At 33.4% G+C, this 17,732-nt stretch overlaps 2 protein-coding genes across 4 annotated transcripts in view; both read right to left on the bottom strand.

Annotated features, from left to right (window-relative positions):
* LOC130901118 (phospholipid-transporting ATPase VD) overlaps positions 1-17,732 on the bottom strand; it is a 72,978-nt gene that overhangs the window by 41,540 nt on the left and 13,706 nt on the right. For all 3 annotated transcript variants that reach the window (XM_057812224.1, XM_057812222.1, XM_057812223.1), the window contains exon 3: positions 13,597-14,049. In XM_057812224.1, coding sequence (XP_057668207.1) covers positions 13,597-14,049 — 453 coding nt within the window. The remainder of the gene's footprint in view (positions 1-13,596; positions 14,050-17,732) is intronic.
* On the bottom strand, positions 2,046-4,405 carry LOC130901120 (uncharacterized). The gene is made up of 2 exons (XM_057812226.1): positions 4,263-4,405; positions 2,046-4,160 (listed from the first exon to the last, which is right to left on the bottom strand). The coding sequence occupies exons 1-2, from the start codon at positions 4,279-4,281 to the stop codon at positions 2,827-2,829; spliced, it is 1,353 nt and encodes a 450-aa protein (XP_057668209.1). The 5' UTR covers positions 4,282-4,405; the 3' UTR covers positions 2,046-2,826.

Below are 17,732 nucleotides of genomic sequence, written 5' to 3'. Positions count from 1 at the left end.
ATATGTATGGGCGGGAAATGAGAAAAAAAAATTAATCGAGCGCGTCAAATTTTATAAGGGGATATTAATTGAACTTAGAAAAAAACTGTCATATAAAAATCTGACGATTTGGATGTGACACGAACTCGCGCCGTTGATAGAATATGCCAAAAAAATTAGCCATTTTGAAATGGCTTATCTTTATGTCCTAGATGTGCTGTCTGATAATCTGACGGTTATCTGGAGGGATTGGCCTAATCTGATAATTAAAAAAATTTTGTTTTATTTATTTAAATTATTTAAGGCGGTAGAGCCACGTCACACAATTCTGGTGGTATAAATTGAAGTTGTACGCTCAACATTTCGGTTACAAGATGAATTTTTATTCTGACTTAAGCAAACTTTTTAGTTCCTGTTATGAACAAGTTCGGCGAATTGGCGCGGCGCTTTTCGGGCGGCGTCTTTCACGTTTTTTTAAGCGGCGGAACTCGTTTGATGTTTATTTAAATATAATTTTTTTAGTAGCAGGCAGTTTACTTCCAGTATTTCTTCTAAATAATTTGTAGGAAAGTCTATTTATTTAATTCTTTTCTTTCTTTTTGTTCTAGAACTTTATTCAATTTTATTTAGGTACTAGCTGACCCGACAGACTTCGTCCTGTCAAAAAGATTTGTAATGTGGCAGTTTTTGTGCCTACGTATTTTAAAAAATTCTCCTGAACAGAACCGTCACCCTGGTGATAGGGCGTTGTGAATAAAAAATAATTAAATAAAACATATATAAGGATTTAAAAGTAAGTAATCGCTTTATTGTTAATCATGTGAATCATAAATAATAATTATTATTATCATTGTAGTGCTTTGTGGTATACGATGTTTTTTGTTTGATTACCTGGCGCATAGATAAACAAATCTGATGGTTTTCCAACACGGGAACAGGCAACATACAATTGACCATGTGAGAAACATGGGTTTTCTAGATTAATACCACAAACACTTAATGATTGCCCCTGGGACTTGTTTATAGTCATAGCAAAAGCAAGCCGCACTGGAAACTGTAGTCGTTTAAACTCAAATGGCACATCAGTCGGAATCATTGGGATGCGCGGTATGAGAACATCTTCTCCTTTATACTTTCCTTTGAGTATAGTTGCTTCTATCACATTGTTTAGTAATTTTTTTATCGCTAACCGTGTACCGTTGCAAATACGCGGTTGGTTGATATTTCGCAACATTATAACCTAACCGATCCGACCTTTAATTGAAGATTGTGAGGTGGCAATCCTGGCAAATCCAGCGAGTTTAAAAATTCCGGTGGATAGTTGACTACATCATCTTGATTAGTAGCCGAATCAACTGATTTATATATCCTCAATTCGCCTGTAATTTGTTCTTGAATTTTGAAATTTAATTCATTTACATCTATGTTTTTTGCAGCCAGTATAGCTCGTTCGCTCAACCAATCATGGTTTCTGTAATTTTGAGAAATATCTGGAAACACCTTCTGAATAAGTTCATCTTTTGATTGAGTTAACTGACAAAAACTTTGAGGAAAGTTAATGCAGCCAGTCAACATGTCTATAGGTAATTTGCCATTACCAATGTCAATGAGTTGTTTAGAGAATATGTTTCCAGATTGGTCATTTTGCAACTCGACACGCATATTCTTGCTTAAATGAAGTACTTTGACATGTTTCCACAAATTGGAGGACTTTAGACATGCATTGAGTTCATCAGCTGGCGTTGATCGTGGAATCACTGGCAATGTTTGACGAAAATCTCCTGCTAATAAAATCATTGCACCACCAAATCGGTTATTATTGCTCCGTAGATCTTTTAAGGTTCTGTCTAAAGCCTCCAAAGATTTTTTATGTGCCATCGTGCATTCATCCCAAACAATCAATTTACATTGCTGCAAAACCTTTGCCATTGCAGAGTTCTTCGAAACGTTACAGGTTGGAGTTTTATTGCTTTGCATATTTAATGGCAATTTTAGTGCTGAATGGGCTGTTCGACCACCTTCAAGCAAAGTTGCTGCGATTCCCGACGAAGCGAGTGCAAGTGCAATTTTATTTTGTGAGCGAATTGTTGCTAATATTAATGAAATCAAAAAAGTTTTTCCTGTACCACCAGGTGCATCTAAGAAGTAAATCCCTCCAGTTTCATCATTTGTTACTTTCATAAGAGTTTCAAATACATACTTCTGTTGTTCATTTAACAGTGGAAGATTTGTTTGAATTAATTCTTTCAAAGCGTTGAGATCATACAGTCTTTCTCGATGCAACTCTTGGTTAAAAGCGTCATGCATTGGACGATTGGGCGCGATCAGGCCTAATTGAATTAATAGTTTGTTTGACATTATCAAGCACATGTCCTCAATTGAAATCAATGCTTCATTGTAAATTTCTTCACTGATTTGTATATTTGGATTTCCCATTCTATTTCGTATTTGATACAAAATATCATCACACATATAATCTTTGTACTTGATCCACAAATCAATTGGGTTTGATGGGAAGCATGTAGATATGATTATAGAAAACAATGTTCGTATTTGATGAGCGTGTGATGATATTACAGCATCATTGAGAGTTTGATCCCAATGAGCGTCATTTTCAAGTAATTGCAAACGTTGACAGGCTTCTCTGTAGGATCCACACAATTCACCATCAACAGTTCGTAACTGTTGGAATGATGTTGCGCCACGTACATTGACTAATAGCAGTCGTAAATAAAAACATTCATCATTGCTTGGATGTACTGAATAAATCCGGCCAATCGCATCGGTGGAATATACATCTGTATATCCTGGAACTGGTTTTCCTTGTTTCCGTCGTATAAATCTCCTTTAGGATTGATTCCAGGTATAATATTTTGGCATTTCAGAATATAGCAATGTTTGTGCGAAATCATCGTTTTGGCATGTCTCAAAAAAACTGGTTAATGTAGTAGATGGTGGCTGAGCAGCTCTTTGTACTGCGTTCTGTGTTGTAAAATACACTCTTTGTCCATTTTCTAAATGCACAGCTAAGTGAACAACAGAAGGGTGTCTCTCATGAATAGGAAAAGAAAATATTCGCCAAACTGCTTCATTACTACTGACATAGCGGCCCATTTGGTATTGGGTAACTTCATCATTGGAATTCTCTGCACCAATTCCAATCACAGCCATATCACTCCCTTTGGTTACATATTTGCAAATGTATTTAATTGATTTCACTGAATGGCAAGATTCAACGTTGATGTGTGCTTTGAATGTCTTTGATAAAATGGGTGAATATGGAACAATCCAACGATTATCTATTTCAATATCTTGTTGATTTAATTTGACAATTGTTGATTTTCCATTGTCTGCTGTCGATCTGCGACGATACAATGGATAACCGTCATTACCAGTAATTGTTTCCGATATTAATGTCCGTGGATATCGTTTTGAACATTTACCATCCATCATACACGGTGAATTTTGATTAAGAGTTCCACAGGGACCATGTATCATGTGTTTGATAACTACCTCATGTAATCCAGGATCTACTTGTACATCAGGGATTTCAGCTGATATCACTGCATCAACTTCATTTGGCCTTATCTTTTCAACCAACCAAATCAAAATGTGTGCATGTGGCAATCCTCGTTTCTGCCACTCCACAGAATACATCCAGCAGCGTGTCTCACCAAACACATTATGTTTTACGATGAAATCCATTAATGATTTCAACTTTTGTCTAAAGACTCTGGCTGTAATATCATGACGATCAATGGGTGATTGCCCAGAGAATAACTCCTGCTTGATTTCTATCCATTGCGGATTGCATGTAAATGTGATGAACAAATCTGCTGTACCATAATGACGAACATACGACATGGCATCTTGAGCATATTCGTGCATATGCCGAGGGCTTCCGATGTATGTTGCCGGAAGAATAGTCATCCGACCGACATTCTGTGCATTTCCATCAGTATTAATCGCATCTCGAAGGTGAATATACTCTTCAGATCGGAGTTTGGTTTGATTCAACCTGATGAATGTTAATCTCTCCGTTTCAATTTTAACATACATGTCAACAACATATTTGTGATATAATCGCCGACATTTCAATATGTGATTATCTTCATTTTCCCGAATCATTAGGCGGTATGAATAATAGTTCATTGAACTGACTTTTTTGTTGGTTTCAGAACCTGTAAATAGATTTTGTTTTAATAACATTCAAATATAAAATTAAAATACATAATATAATGACTGAAATATTATCGCCATAGCTAAACTAATATTTTAGTTACCTGTAATGGGATTTATCATTTTTGTTGAGAAATCGTAGCCATCTTCACCTTGCCAAAATATAATGGGATATTGCAGTGCATCATATGAGCGGTGTGTTTCCTTTATACGTTGTAATTGATCATTCCGACGATGTAAAACAATATCACGGGATTCCAAGTTTTCTCCAACTACAACGATAGCAACTTCAACAAGCACCAACATCAATAGTTGGTGCATTAAAACGTCTTGTATGTTGACCTGCAGGTGTATTATCAGCTCTGATTACAATTTTGTGATTATCGGATGGCATCAGATCCAGGGCAGTTTTAAACAATATAATCAATTGATTGTGTTGATGAAATAAAGTTTGTAATTGTTCTATAATAGACCTCTTTACTAAATTGTTATGTGCACAACGCAGATCAATTTCTTGTGGTGAATTGCCCATAAAATAAATTTGCAGAAATTTGTTGTCGCTATCTGACACTGGTAACAGTGAACCTGCTCTGTGATATATTTGCCCTTGTATCTGTAAATAAGAAAAATATTATGGTGTGGTATAAATTAATGGATTGTCAGTGACCAAACTTAAATAATATTTGATCTTAAAAAGTATATATTTAGTTTTAACTAATATCTATCAAATATATAAAATATAATAAAAGTGTCACTGAAACTGAATCACCATATAATATGATGACTAAGTGATATATTTCGTAATGATTAAGAAATTGAAGATAAGTGACACATCTTAACTTTCGTGACAGAAAATTTTGTTCGCTAAAATAATTATGAGTAACTGCTATAATACATACCTTGAAAGTTGGCATAAAATTTTCCCGAACTACATTTGTTGCCCCAAATGAAGTCATTTGAAAGCAATTGTTATATTGTTGGATATGTGTCAAAAAGTGTATAGAATCTGTTCCTATTCCTGAAACCAATGAGTACAATGGTTCTGGTGGTGGATCCAATGGTATCAATTTCACTTTAACATTTGCGCAACACAATCCATTTGCTTCGTTTTTGTATTTTAATGCCTTACAGTGTGAGCAAACCGAGTTCATAGAACCAATAACAACACATTGGTAGTTACTGTAGTCAATTGACACATCGTAACTGAAAGCAGCTCGATTCAAACTTGCGCGATTATTAGCTGAATGTCGCGCTCGCGCTTCACGCGTTTGTGATATCCGAATTCTTTTACGTTCATTTCCGTCGTTACGTTCTTGTGCAGTACGATTAGATCGGTAATTAGCTTGGTTTGTAGCATTTCTGGTTCTTCTACCTAAATTGCTTCGTCTTATAGGAGGCATATCAAATATACATTATTTTTTCACTAATCACGAACTAATCAAACACTAAGTAACTAAACACTCTGCAAAAAACACGATATACGAATTTGTTTCGTGTATCAGTTGACAAAAGCAAACTCAGTAGATTAGGTAACAGACAACTTTTTTTTTTTTTAATTTGATATGACTTGAAGTCAAATCCTTTTAAGCCGTACGAATTGTTTTTTTTTAGCCGTACGAATTGTTTTTGTTTGGATATTAAAAATAATAAAACACTGTTGCTAAAATCTTTTAAAAAAAGATTTGGCCAAATTGGTCCAGGCGTTGTTGAGTTATGCGCTTACCAACACATTTTGCGATTCATTTTTATATTATAGATATAAATGATTTGTGTAAGCGCAGTTACTTTTTATTTTAAACAAATAGTCGTTGTGGGAAGAACGAATTAATAAAAGTTTCCTTTCCTTAATATATATTTTTAACAATTTTTCTATAAATAAATAATGTGAATACGGATACAGAGAACATAGTAATGTTTTTCGTATTTATTTATTCTCTTCTCATTCATAAGGTGAATTAATAAACACTGTCTTTTAAGTTCTTAATTTATTTACACACTATACACTATTTACAATAATTCACTTATAAATATCACTTAAATAATTTATTTAAAATTAAACTAACTGCGTTTACAGAAATCATTTAGTTACATAAATAAAATTCTGCAAAGTTCTAGAACAAAAAGAAACAAAAGAAATAAATAAATAGAAGTTATTCAGAAGAATAAATAGCCCGCCCGCTATAATAAAAATTTCTAAAGGGACACATCAAAGGCGCTTACGCTATTTATAAAAAATGTTAGAGACGCCGCGCGAATTTGCCTAATTTTAAAATTCCACTGTAAGTAGACAGGGCCGGACTAAGGACCCATTTCACGAGCTAGTCCGTAACAATAGTATAAAACTATGAAACACTCTTAATAGAATACCATTCTAGCATTTGTTCCTTCGGCCGCTCGCGCTACGCGGTCGTGCCCAAATTTGGAACTCTTGCTAGAATGAAAAGCCTTCTGTTATACTTGTATTTTGATATACTATTGTATACGTTAAAGTATTGATGATTAATGGTGAGTAATTTATAATGAATATCCCTTTAGCGTCTATTGTTATTTGAATAGGTATGCTGTTAAATTTTTTTACATTTTTTACATTATTTGAAATGCAAATACATTTCACAATTGCGATATGACGTTGTTTTGCGAAGTTGTTAAATTTCGGATGTTATGAAATTATATCATTTATCTTTATTGCACCAGTTTCAAATTAATCTTTAAATAAAATATATTTTAATTGTTTATCGTTATCTGTTATTATCTTATTGAGGTATGTAATGATGGGTGAAGTATCTGATTATAGCATTTACCTTGAGCTGCGTTTGATTTGAACAAACACTTATTTTTTTAATAATAATAATTCGTTAATCGATGTTATCATTAAAAGGTCTATGTTCTTCTTCAAGACTTATGTGCTTGAAGTTCCTTAGCCGCCCACTATCCTACTACAAACTACGAAGGTTGATATTAAAGTTTTGAGAGATAGACATATAAAAACAAATAAACTGATTCTCTATTAACATCAATACACTTTTACATGTTTAAACCAATTGATTAAACATTTTTTCCATTCCGATTGAGGTACCTTACCTCTTCAGGTTTAGATAAACGTTGACCTCGTAATTTATTTTTGATCTGCGGGGATAAGAAGAAATCATTGGGAGCCAAACTAGAACTGTACAGTGAATGATCCATCAAATGGATGTTTTGACTGTTCAATAACGTGTTTGTGTACCATTCAGAATTGACCATTTAAGTTGATCTAATGGAACGGTGGCGACATGTCCAGTTCTTTGCTTCGAAGTGCTTCATGCGCGAACAACTTTTTTTAGTTTTGGCTCCTCTTAAAGTCGATTGTTGTTTAGTTTCGGCTTCATATGCATAGATCCATGATTCGTCGTCTGTCATGATCTTATAGACGTCTTTTGAAGCATCGCTATTCATTTTTTTCAGCATTTCTCTGCATCAAACGACGAGTTTTCTTGAACGATTGTCAAACTATGAGGTATCCAACGCGAGGAAATTTTTTTGACAGCCAAATGTTCATGCAATATTGAATGTCTGCGAGTGGAGCTAATGCCTAAGTATGCCTCAATCTCTGGGCATGTCACATGATGATCTTGCTATATGGGTGATTCCGTTCTAACTGTGATTTTTTGTATTCAAAATTTCAAGATTTTAAAATTTAACTTTTCTAACTTTTTTATGCATATTATTCATCTATTTTACTGTAAAAATAAAACTCTAAGAGGAATTTACTACAACTTCAAAGTATCACGAGCAAGACACAAATGTCGGATTTTGAGTTCCACGGTACTGACTCATTTATCCACGGTACTGACATGGTAACTTAAGATATTAAACAACAAGTGCATCAATTTTCCTCAGTTTGATCATAAACATTAGAATTTATAAGGTAATTAGTTTAAATCATTTGTTACGACAAAAAAAATTAATAATTTATCGGTAAATTCTAGGAATGGACATGACACGGTACTGACATTCAAGTGATGTAGTATAAGTTTTCTTTAAGTGGCAAGTTATATTGAATAAAAATAATGTTTAAATATCTTAAGAATTATTCAATTAACACAAAATTTTTATTAATTGATTATTAATTAATGACTAGTACAAAAAAACAATACAGGACATTGAATATCACAGTTAGAACGGAATCACCCATATCAGTTTACGCACAACAGCCGATTTTGGACGAAATTCATCCTGTAGCCACCACGATTGAATTAATTTCATTAAAAGGCTTAAGTAGATTGAAGGAGTAGTTTTAATATCTTAGGAAGTGGGACAAACCACACCCAGAAAAATAGATACCTTTGTAAGGAGTCCATGTATTTTGGAGGCAGAACGATATGCACAAAATATCTTTTAAGATATAGGTACAGAGCGACTGGAAAGCCAAAGCGACTCCCCAAACAATATAATTTAAAATCTAATGAAAATTACTAACAGTGTATAAATTTTGATAATAACCTTGTCGCGTTTCTTCCAAAAAATGACGTAAATTCAAAGTAATACAGGATAGATTTATGGGCTCTAGTTTTAGGGTCTTCGATTATGATGAGGTAACACATAAACAAAGTTCGATAACTACTTAAACTTACTTTATATACATCAACTAAACAATCTACACAGAAATATATACAAAACTTAAAATTTTCTCGCGCGTACCGAATCACTAGGAGCAGCGTAGCTTCATTGAGATGTAGGCGTTCGAGAGCTGCTCGCTCCACTGTGCCGAGATAAAATGATGTTCTCTTCCATTAGTCTCGTCTTGGTCCTTGTCAGTCTTGGTTTTTCATAAAACGTGTATCAGGGATATCGGTGAGGATTGATTTAATTGTCTATTAGGACATTGAAGAGGTTATGAAAAAAAAAGGTGTCTTGGAATTCCCGGGGTAAAAGAATTATTGTTTTATTGAGGAAGATATTCGGGTAAATGGCCCACGACGTGGTCGCCAAATTTTTTTCGACGAAACGACAAATCATTGTGCGTTATGTCGAGTATTAGAGCACATGCAACGATTTGATGGACCGTTTAACAGGGAAAATTCAATATGCAATCTATTAAAAGAAGTTTATTTTTAAAATATGTTAATATCTTATAATGGTTTTAGTAGTATATTTTTTTGAAAATATTCTATTTTTAGACGGTAACTAACGATGTTTGTGAACATGAAATTTTTAATAATATAAACGAGGTAGGAGGTTATATCAACAAGACATATTTGGACCTTGTTAAGTAATTGTGGATAATGCGGCGTGATTTAAGTTATCCGTGCATTTGAATTTGGGTTATACACGTGAAAGAATGAAAGAATCATATACAGTGAGATCCATTCATTTGCTACGTAATGCGCATTTGAAACATCTCGGAGTAGATTGATTTTTATACATAAAACCACATTTTCCGGGTGAAATTACTTGAATTCTAATATTTTTTGGCCGCCTACACTCACTAATAAACAGAAATAATTTTATTTCGATTGTTGATTCGTATAAGCAGTACTACGGTGATGAACGTAAACAACTGGTAGGGAATAAACAGTCGTTAATTATACAATTATATATATATATAATTATATAAATAACAAAATTTTACTTAATAGCTTAGTCAAGCTGGAAATTGAACGAAAGTTAGTATTATTTTATGAAATATAATAAAAAATAACATTTTAAAAATCTTCATTGTTTCAGTATTTGGCAAAACTTTACTCCAGGTCAAAGGTAAAAATAATTAATTATTATACCAGGGAAAAAGTACAAGATTTTAGCTCGAGGTTGTATTGTCTCCCTAAGTAAAGCGACAAAAAACTGAAAGCTAAAATCTAGTATTTTTCCCGTGTTTAATGAACAGTTTTTTTATGTGACGTGAAAAATGATGATTTAATATCGAAAAATTATATTATTAGAATATTCAAGAGAGGAAATAATCGATGTGAAATTTGAGTATTGAAATTTTTAGACTATGTTGTACTTACAGCGTTGCTGAGGAAACTTTCAAAGTAATCAAATATCCGTTAATTTAATTTTGTTATTTGATTTGAAAATTTTACACTTAGTGGTTGTTTAGAAGTTATTTTCGATACTATAGTCTATTTCAGAAAGGTATAGAGCAATAAAATGAGGAATTCCGTCCAGTTCAGCTCAATTTCGGTGTCGACCATAGGTGTAGGTCTTGAAATATTGTGTAGGGATTACTTAGGTAGTAGATTATACAGTAACGTTTTGCGTTTAACAGGTACCGCTTGACCCTATTGACTATTAGTGCCTCTGCCTACTTCCAACCCTATTTCAGATTCAGTTTAGTTTAACGCATCAGTATTTGCTGTTGAGCCGTAAATAGTGTTGACAGTATTATAAGATAAGTAATAAAATGGCGTCATTTACACCAAAAGATGTTCCAATAATTCTTCACTATCAGTGAATGAAAAACTTATTTTAAATGTACACGATTCCATAAAATACGATTACCCAACATTCACTGTACAAGAAACTGTCGACCGATGTTCCCGAATGACTGGAGTCATTCATTAAATTATTGCGGGGGAGAAAGATAGCAGGCCAAGTGGCAACTCCCAAGAAAAGTCCAGGCACACCAGTAAAAGTCCTTGATGAAGACACCAAAAGTGTAGTTCGAAGAAAAGTCCACTCTTTTTTTGATTTTAAAAAAGAAATACTCACCCTAGATAAGATTTTAATGGAGGTAAAAAGCTTTTATGGAGCACTTTGAGAAATATGGATTTTGCCTGGGAAAAGCATAACCGTAAAGCACTTTTAAAGTTCATGACTTAAAGTAATCGGTTATGTTTGTTTGTAATTGATTGCTAGTTGCTGAAATCTGTTTCTCGATAGAATAAATTTGATAAAAAATATTAGAATTATCAATATTTGACAGTTCGAAATACTTGTGTAAAGAATCTAAAGCTTCCATTGCGTCTCGCTCTGAAATTTTTACTGGAGTCTCTTCACAGTCTTCTTCTTCTTCTGTGTCCAAAGAAGAATACATAGCAACTATGTCATCATCATTGAACTCCCCTGAAATGAGTACATTATCATCTTATTTATTATCCTCTTTTATAGATTTACGAACATACTGAACAACTTCCGTCCTGTAGTAAACCTTAAAATTGTTGATAATACCCTGATCCATAGGCTGCAATTTACTCGTGGTATTGGCGGGCAAGTACAATAATGTAACATAGTCTAATTTGTTAATATTTTTGTGAGCTGTGCAGTTGTCGACAAACATAATGATGTTTCGTTTTTGGGCCCTCACTTTTTTTACTCAATTTGCAAATAATTCAGAAGTCATCCAGGCCTTTTTATTGTTTTTATAATTAACAGGCAACGTTTTAATACCTGTGTTCCAATTAAAAGAAGTGGCAGTTTTTCAGTTCCAGACATATTCGCACTTACAAGGATCTTAAATCCCTCCAACCACACATTACTGCCAGAAAAATTATCAATATGCAGCTTACTTGCAAATTCTTGAGCCAAATCTGGTGAATAAGGGGGGTGTTCTAGGAATTCAAACCCTAAATCACGAATTTGTTGCATGGCAACATGAGATTTGTGTGCTGGAGTGTTGTCCTGCAAAAACAAAACAACTTTGGATAGCTTTCCGCGTCTTACGTCCCTAATTTTTCCCGTAGAGTGGTCAATAATGTCGAATAGTAATCTCCAGTTATTGTTCTACCCTTATCTAAAAAATCAATCATGATTACTCCATGGCAATCCCAAAAAACTGAAGTAATAACTTATCCACCAGATTTTTGGACACGAAACTTTTTAGGTCTTGGAGAACCAGAGTGTCGCCATTCCATCGATTGTTGCTTTGTTTCTGAATCGTAGAAATGTACCCAAGTCTCATCCATAGTAAATTTAAAATTTGCGATTATTGAATTATTAATTTTGGTATATTTCTTTATTGAAATACCTTGACACCTTGTAGCTAAAATCATATCAACAAGAACTGTTAGTTGTAGTATGACCCTTGTAGATTATTATTCTATTTACTGACTGAATCAAAATAAGACTTTTTGATGTACTGACTATTTAATAAAGTTGAAAATATTGAACCACATGTATATTCGTATTATTTTACCCCTTTCACCCCTTTATAGATAATTTGGTTATAAGTAGGTTTTTTTGCAAAATTTTTATTCACTGGAATTGAATTGTTGGAATTATAATTTTCCTTGAAATAATTGGTCAAAAATTGACTTTTGTAGTTTAGTTTTGACAAAAATTGGTTTTTGGGGTTTGAGATTGAAATTTTCCGAAAAAAAGAGGTTGTCAAGGATAGATTGTTTAAAATGAGAATTTTTCATGTTAATTTGGTCTAAGACGGCGTTTTCTTGATCATTTTGGGTGACAAATGAAATTTTTCAAGACGAAATTATTATTGAAATTGGAAACATCAATTTTCTGAAAAAAAATTGGGTCTAATTAGTTTTACTGAGAGTAATTGGTTAGATATGGGCTTTTCTGAATTGGATTTTAACAAAAATTGATTTTTCGGGTTAAATTTTTTCGAAAATAAGTGGTTTTCGAAGTTAACTTGATTAAAATTAGCCCTTCTGGTCAAAATTGACATTTTCTTGATAAATTTGATTCAAAAATTGAATTTTTTCGTGACGAAATTTTTGGAACTGGAAAAAAATTGATTTCCTGAAAAAAATTGGGGCGAACTATAGTTTTTCTCAAAATAATTGGTAAAAAATTGGCTCTTCTGGATTTAATTTTGACGAAAATTGATTGTAAAGGGGTTAACTCGATTACAATGAGCCTTAACCCTTTTAAATACAGGTACTTGATGATGGCTCGATACTCCAATTTTTGGATTTCCACAATTTCGGTGGACATCTTTTTTCTTTTATTTTATTGCGTAACTCCGGTTCACTTTTTTGACGTCAAACTTTACACTGACACTTTTAATAAGATATTGTTCGTTGCTATGGTATCGCATGCAATCGTATCTGTATGTTTGGTAGCACCTATTTATGTGAGCAGATGTTTTCAATCATGAAAATAAATAAGAACAAACATCGCACAAGACTTACGAATGAACATCTCCAATCAATTCTCAAAATAACTACAACGAATATGATACCTGACATCAATGAGCTTGTCAAAACATAATTACCTACCATCTTTTATAACTTTAATATGAATTTTAACAACCGTATATTATATACTTTTATAATTTAATAAATAAAATATTTTAATAATTCAATTCATTTTTTTTTTATTTTCAATTTAGTCCACCTACGATTTCAAAATTTAATATATACGTCCCACTGCAAAATTGAGTTTGACACCTCTGGCCAAGATGAACATTTGATACTACTTTTATGATAGAATGATTATTTTGAATAAAAAATTTTTTCAATTGAATAAGTGATTAAAAATAACAGTCGGACTTACCTATTATATATTCTACATGTGGAATTATTAATCCTCTTATCACTAGAATGTCTCCTACGATCTTCGAACAAGTCTTTAACGGCTGTAACTCCGAGCACGAACATCACCGGAACCATTGCGATTTCTTTACCGAACGCATTTATTGCCGGAAACCAATTGAGCAAAACGATAAAAATAAAATACAAATTCGCCACTCTGTGGAACTGTTCGAGTAAATTACGCGGAAGGAACGAAAGAAGCGTATATTTTGTAGTCCTGATACTATTATTAGGTCTACGACCGTTCGGATGTTCTTTACGGGGTGTTTTTGGGGGCACTATGTGATTAGGAACAACTATACGGTAACGTTCTTCGATATCTTCGTTTTTTGGAGAACGGCGGATTATGGCGCAAAGCACTCTTCTCCATAACGGTGGTGGAGCAGATCTTCTTAATGTGTAAATGGAATCGGATCTGCAATATACAATACAAATAATACTATAAAACAATTATTTTTGAAAATTCTCATTTTTCAATACGTCAGTTAAATCAATACATAATGTTTTCTTTAATTCTCACCAATTAATACTAATATTTATCTCTTCTCCTTTAACTTTGATAGTCTACTAACTGACTAAAAATTTTACGTTTAAACGTAATTCATTAATCTTTTGGGAAAAAAATCCAGAATGCTCCGCTTCCAAATTAACTAGAAGCTGAATTTAAGTTTAATAACGATATAAGAAGATAGGAATGTAAATTCAATTTTGGTGAAATTAGTTATTCAAGTGGGACAAGTACATCGGTCAGTCAAAAAGATCACTCACCAATCGGATAGCAAATTATTTCCCGATAGGTGTTCTTTAGCTACCACATGTTTTTTATGTAGGCCGTTCTATGAATTATGATTCTGCCAGTTTTGAAAATTGGGAACAACTACAAAAAATGTCTATTTTTAGAAACAACATTCATAGCCCAAAATGATCGATGCATTGATTAAAAAACTTATTTAAACAACCTTAATGAAATCTATGCATTTTCAAAAAGAAATTCAACGTCATCAGCAACCAGCTAACATAACCTAATCTATAAAATTCAACTTCACTCATAACGAGCTTACCTATACGAATTTAATGTAATTCATAATCTAATCAATAGATTTTCACATCATTCATAGCGATCTAATCTAATCTAACCTAGAAAAATTTAATGTCATTCATAATCTAATCAATAAAAATTAAAGTTTTTGTTAGCAACCAGAATCAATAAGCTTAACATTTGTATCAAGCGTCAATTTGAATATTGCTTTTTGAACTGTATGAATTCAATAAACCACAAAATTTAATACACCGCAATTCTAAATTAATTAATTCGCCGATGATGAATATATAAGTATTCGAAAGCTCGAAAAATATATTAGGACACTTTGTGTTTAATTGTAAATGTATTAACGTTTCGATATATTTAGATCTCTACCAAAATATACAGGGTGTTCCAAAATTATCTTTACAACTTCAAAAATTCATAGCTTCGGACATAAACAAGATATTTATATTCTGTCTTTTGCATGTATTACTGCAAATAATAAAGTTTTTTTTAATAGGCTAAACAGTTATAAGTAAAGATGTGGACACCACAACAGAAAGCTCAATGCGTGTCATGGTTCATAGAGACGAAATCAGATAAACAGGTTCAATGGAACTTCAGGACAAAATTCTAAAGAGACCCACCATCCGTGCATGGCACACAAGCTTCATGAACACCGGATCAGTATTGCATAAAAGTGGAGCCGGACGACCCAGACCAAGTCCAGAAAATGTGGAGCGAATATGGCAAACATTCCAGCACAATCCGAAAACTTCAATTCGTCAGGCTTCAAGGCAACTCCAAATGCCTACAACAACAAACCATGGGGTTCTTCGTAAACAGTTGCGTCTGTGTATGCCTATAAGGTACAGTTGCTGCAGGCACTGTTGCCAACAGTTCGACCAAAACATGTAGAATTTACCGTAGACATGTTACAAAGTATTGAGCATTATGAAAATTTCTTGAAAAAGATGTGTTTCAGTAATCAGGCCACGTTCCATGTGTCTGGTACAATAAACCGCTACAACGTACGAATTTGGAGTTCTGAAACCCCACATGCAGTAATCGAGCTTCAATGAGACAGCCCAAAGGTTAATGTGTGGTGTGGATTTATGCACAACTGGCTGCGTGTACCTGGATATGCTTTAAAACTTTCGCGTCGCCATCTTCACTTCCAACTGCGAACCACTGGTCAGGTAGAAATATAACGTAGTCGCCGATAATGTAGATTTCGATGGTAAATGAGGTATGTCAAATATATCAAAATAAATGTTTTCTATTATTAACCTCTGAAATAATTTCGAAAATTTATTCTGCCGTTCTTCGGCGCCAAATAGTGTTCGCTGGGAAATGTTCAACTACATGACCCAAATAGCGACGCACTTAGACGTTGTTTTCAGTGCGCATCTCCAACCCGAACGAGAGTTTGTTATACAACTCTGATGAGACGTAATAACGTCGAAACTAGTCAGTGGTTACAAACCTCTCCTTGCAATTGCGAACCATTGCGGATGTTAATATCGACAAAAAAATCGATTGACATCACGCTCTTCCGGGGAGATGTAATTCAATATTCGTCGAGATATTAGCCGGGAAAGTAATTGTTTTCTCCATTGAACAACGATTACCAAACTAAGTGGTTCTCTTACATTATGGCACAATACATATATAATATTACTTCTTTTGAAACTTGAAGAGTCACAATCTTTTTTATAATTCTACAAAATTAGTACATAAACAATTTTATTTCATAAGTGGTATTGATACGTCATTTGGAGTGATCGTTAAGTTTAAAAGCTTTCAACAGTACTCATATACATATGTATTTCCAGATAAAAATGTTATAAATGTTCACTTCGAGTTCGAAAATACCCAGAGATAAGACTAAAAATAACTGAAAAAATTACGATGTAGCAGCAAAAAATACGGTTAATAATTTTTATAATAGTATTACGAACTTGTCGACGACATGGATCTATTCGGTTATGATGAAAGAATCTAAAGTTTGGCAAATGCGGCGTCTTTCATATTGTTTTTTTAAATGTGTTCATCACAGCAACGATTTGTTTATATTGTTTTTAAGAGCCAATTTCTAGGAAAGCATTTTTATTTGTTTTTTTATGTTCACGTTCTAGAATTATCCGAGAAATTCCTGTCTGGTTTAAATATGTGCTTGTTTAGCAGCGAGAAGTCAGTATATAATGAATATAATAGTGAACGAAATAAAAAATAGTAAACGGTGAATATAAATAAATTATACAAGTAGTAAAAAATTAATTATTATAAACAATGAGTAGTTATTAGTATTTAGCGTAAGTTTATGAATAAATTAAGTAAGAGACGGTGTGAATAAAACCACCCCACAGTTAGAAATAGTTTAAATGAATAAGAAAAACCTTACAATAGGAATTACTTAAGCTGCCTTGATTCTAATTATCGGGTCTAGTAATCGGGTGGTTTTGCTACGCCTGTTTTCGATAATTTTTTGGTACAACTGCTTCAGTAAATTAGAGTAATATACGGACACAAAGTGCAACGCCTTTACTATGCTCGCAAATTTCTTCAACAATGTGAGGGGATAGTCAACAAGTAGAAGTTGCTGGGCTAGAAGACTACTAGAAGGAGTAGTGGACAAAAGAGCTCGACCGCACGACACAGAAGCTTTTGAGGAAATTTGAACTGTTATGCTTCTTATTCCGTACAGCCCAATTAGCGATTATCACCTCTTTCAGGCACTCTTAGGTGGCCAACGCTTCAACAGCGACGATGAAGTTAGAGCAGAGGTCTTGGTCATGGATTGCCGGATATCTTTTCAACATAGGATTACAAACGTTGGAGAATCACCCTCCAAACTGCTATTCGAATCTATTAGTCATCGAAAGCAACTGAGGGTATATAGAATCGTTCATAGTTGTGAATGATCGTTTTTAGATATTTTCCCACTTTCTAGGCCAAAGTAATAGTCAATTTAAGTGTAAAATTTAAAGAATAGACTTTCTATCAACTGACAGCGAACCGTAGTCATCAAGCCCGTAGGTACTAGGGGATAGAAACGTTAAGTTTATAAATCG

This window comes from Diorhabda carinulata, chromosome X, assembly GCF_026250575.1.
Source record: "Diorhabda carinulata isolate Delta chromosome X, icDioCari1.1, whole genome shotgun sequence".
Lineage (NCBI taxonomy): Eukaryota > Metazoa > Arthropoda > Insecta > Coleoptera > Chrysomelidae > Diorhabda > Diorhabda carinulata.
The sequence above is the reverse complement of the archived record's forward strand: the minus strand, read 5'-3'. Positions and strand labels throughout refer to the sequence as shown.